Here is an 8579-nt window from a genome sequence, read left to right on the forward strand (position 1 = left end):
TAGTATTGTGATATTTTGTTTGCTAATAATGTATCGATACAGGGACAGCAGAAATCGATATTTTGTTACAAAAAAGGTTTTTGTGCTCTGACTTCAGAGCGTGTTGATCCTTTTTCTGAGAAAGGATCCTGACATTCCTTCACTGTCCAAATGTCAGTTTACTTATTTTAATTTAAGACACGTTTTATTTTAATTACGTTTAAAAAAATTTTATTTAATGTAAAATTATATTTTGTTTTAATTTACTTTCAAATTCTTCAGTTGCTGAATGGGCTGCATAGTTTTCATAAATTGCATAGTTCAGAATAGCTATAATTGTACCAGATGGTTGCATTCAGTTAAGTTGGACTAGACTGTAATACAAACCGTTCAGTTTGTCAACAATAAAACTGACTGAAATGAGAGAAAGACTGAGTGTGAGACTTTGATATTAGATAAATGAATTTTGATAAAGTTTACCTTTATGTACAGAATCTGAATATCGCTAAATATTTTTAAAAATTGCAATAATATCGTAACGTGCGTAAGTATCGTGATAATATCGTATCGTGGGACGTATGGTGATTCCCACCTCTAATAATTACCTATAAATAATAATAATACGTCCATGTTTTTCACTTTGATTTTATACAAAGTACAACAGCGTTACAAAATCTTCATATTTAATCAAATATCCTTTTAGTGAAGCTGTGAATATTGAATATTTTTCAACTTTTTCTACAGCAAGAATTCATTTTTACAGAACTATTTTCTTTAAGTGTAGTTGGTGTCTGAAGCAACATCTCAGATTCTTATCTGCAGTGATGTTAATATAACCAGGGAGTGATGCAGGGTCACGATAGAGCTGTCCGTCCACGTAGAGCCCTTATTAATGAAGACTTAGGAACAGGACATTGCGTTGCTCCAGGATCTCTTTAGGGAAATGGTGGTTTATGCTGAAGTCCAATCCTTTCACCTCCTTGATGCAACTTTTCGCTGGTCTTTCCACAACAGGATGCTGTCTCCCGGCACCCTCTTAGGTCTGAGACGATGGACTCGAGCGCAGCTTTTAATTAGTTGCTTCTGCATCCTCTTCAGTAGACCTCGAGATACCAGAAAACACATAGTTTTCTCTCATACTACAGGCCTGCATTTATTTTCTGTATTATGATGGGTCACATTCTCATTTACAGACTTAACTCAGTCTCGTAGCGAGGACTTTTTAGCAGTGACCATTTCCACCTTATTCTGGCTGAATTCCAGAGATTCCCGCGGGGATTTAAATTCCTGGTGTAAAATCTTCAGCAGGGACAACATCGCATCCAAGCTGGACCATCGCCTATCAACTGATTCCAGGATGTCAGTAAAGTCGTTGTATTCTTGGAGAGCGTCTAATTTCTCCTCCCTGTGCTCCAGGCTGATGGAGATGATTATACAAATTTGGTTTATTATTTGTCAATTGATTGTATACTATAACTGAAGCTTTGTGAGCTAACATTTAGAGTTTTTTTTCTTGTCAACTCTCCAGCATCTAATGTGACCTACGGCATTTCCCGTCACTTCCCTCTCCTTGCCTCACCCAGTTCTCTCAGAATTGGTAACTCTCGTAATCCTTGATGAGTGACAAACTACAGATAAGTGTGTAAGCACCAGTGATCTACACACTGCTTCTTACACTTTGAAGTCTTCCTATTAAGTTCATAAGAGCTTGTACTGTCAGTCCATCAAGTGTTCGTGAGCTCTCTTAAACACTGTTAAACTTTCATGGGTTTCTGTATGTATGCGTTCTTAAATTGGTCCCAATTCATATTGTTGTAATGTTAACACTTCTAATATAGAGGACAAAAAAGAAAACGCCTGAAGGTTCAAAAAAAGCACTTGATTTTTTTAAATTTTTTATTATTATCTCTTTTATTGGGACAGCTGTTGAACATAACAGTAGTTTGCCTTTTTACATTTTCTTTGCTGTCAGATTTTAACTTATAATTGAAAAATAAAGAAGACAGAAAAAGAAGAGAAAAGAAAAGAAAAGAACAAAAACAATCCCCCCCCCCCCAAAAAAAAAAACAACAACAAACAAACAAACAAACAAACAAAAAAAACTAGGGTTAGGAGGCAGCAGGGCAGGTAGGTTTACGTAGTACTCAGGGTTGTAACATCATACACAAAATCACACCTCATATGCTTAACATAGTCTGTCCATTTAGACCATATTCCGTAGAAGGTATCCCTCTGAAGTTTAAGAGAAAATTACACTTTTTCCATTGTATAGATCCCTTGTACAGAATGTATCCAGTCTTCTATCGTTGGTGGTTCAGGCTTAAGCCATCTTCTCGTAAGAGGCTTTTTACTTGCGACCAGAAGGATATACAGGAGTCTTCTGTCGTTGGAATTCAGTTTATCCACTGGTGCATTGCACAAAAAACGATCAGAGGAGTATTGGAAGAAGAATGGTGCATTTTATGGACGATTTTGGACTACTAGATGTGTGGAGAGATTTACACCCAAATGACAGAAAGTATACCCACTTCTCAATTCCGCACAACGTATATTCTAGGCTATATTATATTGTCATGTTTAAGAATGACCTATTTAGAATTAAAAGCTGTGAAATAGGCGCTTGTACCATCTCAGATCATAACCCGGTTTATCTTGAGATCTGCCCGAATAGCAAAAATAGATCAACCTTATGGAGGCTGAATACAAACATTTTAAATTATCCAAATATTAAAGAGAGTTTGAAAGAGGAAATAGAAACTTATTTAGAGTATAATGAAAATGAGGAGGTATCTCCAGGAATATTATGGGTTGCATTGAAGGCAGTAATTAGAGGAAAAATAATTAGTATATCCTCTTACCTGAAAAAATCTAGGTGGGAAAACCGTTGTCAATTAGAAGACAAATTGTTAGAGCTACAACATCTACATTCTGTGACGCTGGATGATGATATCAAATCTGACATAATAAAACTTAAGAAAAAAATAGATGATTTAAATATGATGGATATACAAAAGAAAATCGTTTTTATTAAACAACAGCAATGCGACGTAGGGAGGAAATCACTAAGACTTCTGTCTCTTAAACTTAGGAAGCAACAAGCAGAGAGGACTATACATAGAATAAAGAATCCTTTTAATGGACAAATAGAAACTGAACTGGGGAAAATTAAACTATGCTTCCAGAATTACTACAGAAAACTTTACTCCCAATCTCCTGTAGATAACAACTCTAGTGTCAATATTTTCTTGTCAGGTCTAAAGTTGCAAGGTGTGACAGAGGAACAAAATAAAATGCTGTTGTCCACAATAACTAAAGAAGAAATTTACTTGGCAATTAAAAGATTAAAGGGAGGGAAAATGGCGGGGCCAGATGGGTTCGGCCCTGAATGGTATAAAATAATGCAGGATCATTTGATCCCCACCATGATAAAGACATTTAATTGGGTAATGGAAAAGAAAATTATCCCTCCTTCATGGAGGGAAGCAATAATTTCCATTATACCAAAAGAAGGAAAAGATAAATTAGAATGTAGCAACTATCGCCCAATCAGTGTATTGAATATTGACTACAAGTTGTTCACATCTATTATCTGTAAGAGACTAGAAATGATATTACCTAGGTTAATACATAATGACCAAACGGGTTTTATTAAACATAGGCAGGCCCAGGACAACATCAGAAAGGTTTTGCACATATTGCGGCAAGTTGACAAACAAAAATTAGAGACCTTAGTGTTAAGCTTAGATGCCGAGAAGGCGTTTGACTCAGTGAGATGGTCCTTTTTATACAAAGTGCTTGAGAAGTTTAATTTTGATAAATCTATAATTGATATTATCTCAGAGCTATACAACAAACCAACAGCTAAAATCAAAATCAATGGGGACCTCACCGAATCATTTATACTGGAACGAGGGACACGACAGGGTTGCTGCATTTCACCGCTGCTTTTTGCTTTGTTTATAGAACCACTTAGTCAGTGGATCAGGCAGAGTCAGCATATAACAGGAGTACAAACGCCAGGAGGGGAACAGAAATTAGCATTATTTGCTGACGACTTACTTTTAACATTAACCTGTCCCTCACAGGCACTCCCCCATCTCATGGAAGCACTATCACAGTATGGTTCTTTATCGGGATATAAGGTCAATATAAATAAAACGCAGGTATTAACTTTAAATTATGAACCACCAGTCGAAATTAAGAATCGTTATAAATGGAAATGGGATGCAGATAGCATTAGGTATTTAGGGGTGGTAATACATCGTGACTTCACAAAAATGTTCAATGCCAACTATGCCCCTCAAAATGAATCCATAAAATCAGATATACAAAGATGGAACACTATTCCATTTCTGGACCTACACTCCAGGATTGAATCAATCAGATTAAATATTCTTCCCCGACTGCTGTATTTGTTTCAGTCTCTACAGATTACCATACCACAAAAACAGTTTGTGGTATGGGATAGAACATTGTCAAAATATATCTGGAATGGGAAAAAAGCTAGAGTTAAATATAAAATGCTTCAATTAAAGAAAGAAAAGGGAGGTCGTGGGCTTCCCTGTCTACGAGAATATTATTGTGCAGCTCAGTTAAGACCACTGATTTGTCTCTGTTGTCCAAACTACACTGCCGGATGGAAAGATGTTGAAGGAACAATAGTAAAAGAAATACCAGTTTCAGCTTTAATATCGGACATAAAATTGCAGAATAAAATACATATGGCAGATAAACCTATACTACAAATAATGATATCAGCTTGGAAAGAAGTAATAAAAATTGGTGGTTTGGAAAATGCCTCTAAGGTTTTAAGATGGTGTGCATATTATTCAGATTTTACTCCAAATCAATATGATAATAGATTCAAAAACTGGATTTCAAAAGGTATAACCAATTATTATTCATTTGTCCATAAGGGTGCATTTCAAAGCTTTGAATCTTTAAGGAGTAAACATGACTTGGGATCTGATGATTTTTTTTAGATATCTACAGATCAGAAATTATTTTAATCAAAACTTAAAAGTGAACCTAAACGAATTACAATTTGTAGAAACATTCTTATTACTAACCAAATCTGAAGTGCAAAGCAAAATTATTTCTAAATTATATAACAGCATCCGGCGGTGTAAAAACGACAGCACTCTGTATATTAAAGCGAAGTGGGAAAAGGAGGGTAATTTGACAATTACAGAGAAGTGTTGGGCTCACGCATGCAAGATACAGTGGGCTACCACTGGGTCTAATGTTTGGCGTGAATTTTGCTGGAAAAGCATTATGAGATTTTTCATTACCCCTGCTCAACAAAGATATCGAGGAATAGGTGATAAATGTTGGAGATGTGGGGGAGATGGAGCTAACCATTTCCACATCTTTTGGGACTGTAAAGATATTCGCCAGTATTGGTCTCTAATCCATGATAATTTACAAAATGTTTTTTCATTTGTTTTTCCTTCAACTTTTGAGACCATGATCTTTTTGTTTTTTAAACAGGTTTTGCCTAAACATGATTTCATTTTCATTTTGCAGTTTGCTGACTCATTACTTCCACAGTAGGAGGATCTCAAATTCATTATACCGTAATTGTCGGGCTATAAGCCGCTACTTTTTGCACAAGCTTTGAACCCTGCGGCTTTTAGTCAGGTGCGGCTTTTCTATGGATTGTCCATGAGCGGATTTGTTTTGTTTGTTCCGCTGTTGTACGGCACTACGTTGCCTGGCGGAAGGATTGGGGTTCAAGAGTGGTGTGTTGGTCACATGTCCATCCGCCAGGCAACGTAGTGCCATACGAAGTAGCGCGAAAAACAAACTTCAAAGTAGCGCTACGCGTTCAGCTCGAGGCGTGGATGATGAGCGGCGATAAACTTGCAAAAAGCAAGTTATGCCCAACTCCACCAGTGGATTCTGACAGCGTGGAAAAGTGTGAAAACATCCACGATCACCAACTGATTTCGAAGGGCTGGATGCAAGTGTTACTGGCTGCTGCATGATGGAGAGGAGGACACCGCCACGGCCCTTCTGAGGGTGTTCGACTCTGACACTGACAACGAGGATTTCTTTGGTTTTGAAAGTGACAACGAAGGAGAGAAGCTGAGAGTGGATGACGAAGCCACCCTGAGCCTGTTCGTATCCGACACTGGAGAAGAGGACTTTGGTGGTTTTATTGCGCAGGAAGAAGAGAAAGATGGTGAATGACTGACTTTTCTTCTTGTTAAAGCCGTGTCACTGCACCTGAGCCTAATGGGTAGTCCAAATCTATTTTTCTGGTGTGCTGTAGGTTATTGTTATGTACTACATTTGTTACTCATTTATGAAGCACAGTACATGTTTCGTACTTGTAATTACCGCTACTTGTACATATACCTAAAAAGTTATGCAAATATGTACCCATAACTTGTTTTTCAAAATATTAATAAAAGGGATGTCTCCAAACAGCCATCTCTTTCCTGACAATTCGCTTTGTGCATATTCTCTTACATATGATAAGTCAACATTGAAACACCTGCGGCTTTTAGTCAGGTGTGGTAATGTATGTACAAAACAGGATTTTCCCCTGATTTTAGCTTGTGCGGCTAATATTCAGGTGCGCTTTGTAGTCCGGGAAATACGGTAATCAGACAAAGTCAATCAAATGCCACGATGGATCATTTGTTCATGGTGTTTACACTTATTTGTGAAATATTGTTTCGTTATAACATTATTCATATTTTTAAGCTGGGCTATCCTGAGGCTCAGTGTATTTTTCGCTCTTAAACTCCTCCTTTTTGAGTCACGAGCTACTTTTATTTTCATTAATAAAAAAACAGTTTATGTACTTAATAACTTCTAACTGTCGAAAACAATGAATTAAAAAAAGATATTTATAAAATTAGTATAAAGAATATATAAAGAAGAGTATATAAAACATTTATTAACACACAAGCTTGGAGCTCATATGTTTTAATTAAGCTCCATATAACTCAATAGACAGACAGATAAAAAACATGAATCACTTGTAATGATTAGAAACTTGATAGAATTTCAAATCTAGTTTGGGGAGTCATTCAGTGAGAAACAGTGAAATGATTTTCCATGTGAAAAGGTGGACAGCAGAAACAGAAAGAAACAGTGAAACTAAAAGAGAAACAAAGAGCTTTGGAACAACGAGGCAGCAGGAGGACAGCTGCAGTTTAACAGCTTCAACTCACTGACAGGAAACAACATTAGAAACATCATCATCCTCAACTCATCTGCTGCACTGACACTGACACCTTCAACGGACACACCTTTGCTTTACCAACAGTGCTAATACATGGGAACATCCTGTGAGTGAAAGTGTGTGTGAAGGTGTGTATGTGTGTGTTAGTATCAGGATCAGAGAACGACAGCTTTCCTCTGTTCCAGTCCAGATTCACTCTGATCCTCTGGAGCTTCTTCTGGACTGAGAGATCAGTTTTAGCGGATGGTGAGAATGCAAAATATTTACTTGTATTGAACACTATTCCCCAAAATCCAGACCCTATGACTCCCTTCCTCTGCACAGACTCTGCAAATACACCCAGTGCCCACCGTATACTGTCTCCAACCTCAACATCCCAGCTGTGAGTCCCTGAGTTAAAGCCCTCAGAGCCCAGGACAGAGCTGTAATAATCAAACCTCTCTGGATTATCAGGAAGCTGCTGCTTCTCTCCTCCTCGTCTCACACTGGTCAGATCTTCAGACAGGATGAGGTTTGGATCAGCAGTGTTTGGGTCCAGAATGAGAGGAGTGTAGGAGACCATGTCCTTCATGTTGTTCCAGATGTTGAAGGTCAGGTTGCCCAGGTGTTTGGCCTGGTCTATCAGAGCTCCTGAGGGCAGCTGTGGATCATCCAGCAGGGGGCAGCGCTGGACTCTTTCCACTGCAGCCTTGTAGTTGTGCAGGAATGAGACGTCTTCAGCTCTCAGCTCCTCCTCTGTGGCTCTGACTGTGTCTGAAAGAGCTGCTATCTCTCTGCTCAGAGCCTCCATCTTCTCCTTCATCATCCCACTCTTCTGCTCCTCTTCCTCCCTCAGTGCAGCCAGCCTGGCCTCCTCTTCCTCTGCTAGAAACTGGTGAAGCTTCTTAAACTGCTCCTTAATCTGCCTCTCTGTGTGTCGGGCCTGGACCTTAATGTGTTCTGCTGTTTGATCAAACTTCACTTGAACTTCTTCACAAACCTTTAACTTCTTCTTTAAGGGCTCCAGAGTTTCCTGAAGTTCCTTCTTGTGTTGTTGTGCAGCTTCATCGATGGGTCTGAATCTGTGATTGGTGTGTTTTTCTGAGTCTCTGCAGACGACACACACTGGCTGCTGATGGTCCAGACAGAAGAGTTTGAGTTTCTCAGAGTGCAGACTGCAGAGATCCTCTGAAGCTCTCTCCTGTAAGAACGACTCACACAGGTTCTTTAAAGCTCGGTTTAAAGGTGGATGCTTCTTTGAAGATATTTCCTTACAAACTGGACACTCACGTTCCCTTTTTTTTCTCCACCATCTCTTCAGACAGTCTTTACAGAAGCTGTGGCTACATGACAGAAGAACAGGATCTCTGAAGACCTCCTGACAGACCGTACAGCAGAGATCCTCCTCTGATCTGGAAGCCATTGA

General features: G+C 38.5%; 1 protein-coding gene across 1 annotated transcript; it reads right to left on the bottom strand.

Annotated features, from left to right (window-relative positions):
* Window positions 1-7196: 7196 nt before the first annotated feature.
* LOC146634912 (nuclear factor 7, brain-like) lies at window positions 7197-8579 on the bottom strand. The gene has a single exon (XM_085343299.1). The coding sequence runs from the start codon at window positions 8574-8576 to the stop codon at window positions 7197-7199; it is 1380 nt and encodes a 459-aa protein (XP_085199425.1). The 5' UTR covers window positions 8577-8579.

Source organism: Diplotaxodon limnothrissa, linkage group LG3, assembly GCF_057381915.1.
Source record: "Diplotaxodon limnothrissa isolate DT_005_m linkage group LG3, D_limnothrissa_male_GT1.1, whole genome shotgun sequence".
NCBI lineage: Eukaryota > Metazoa > Chordata > Actinopteri > Cichliformes > Cichlidae > Diplotaxodon > Diplotaxodon limnothrissa.

Excerpts from the sequence above, each read along its gene's own strand:
- LOC146634912 (XM_085343299.1), bottom strand. The coding sequence starts at position 8,576 with ATGGCTTCCAGATCAGAGGAGGATCTCTGCTGTACGGTCTGTCAGGAG.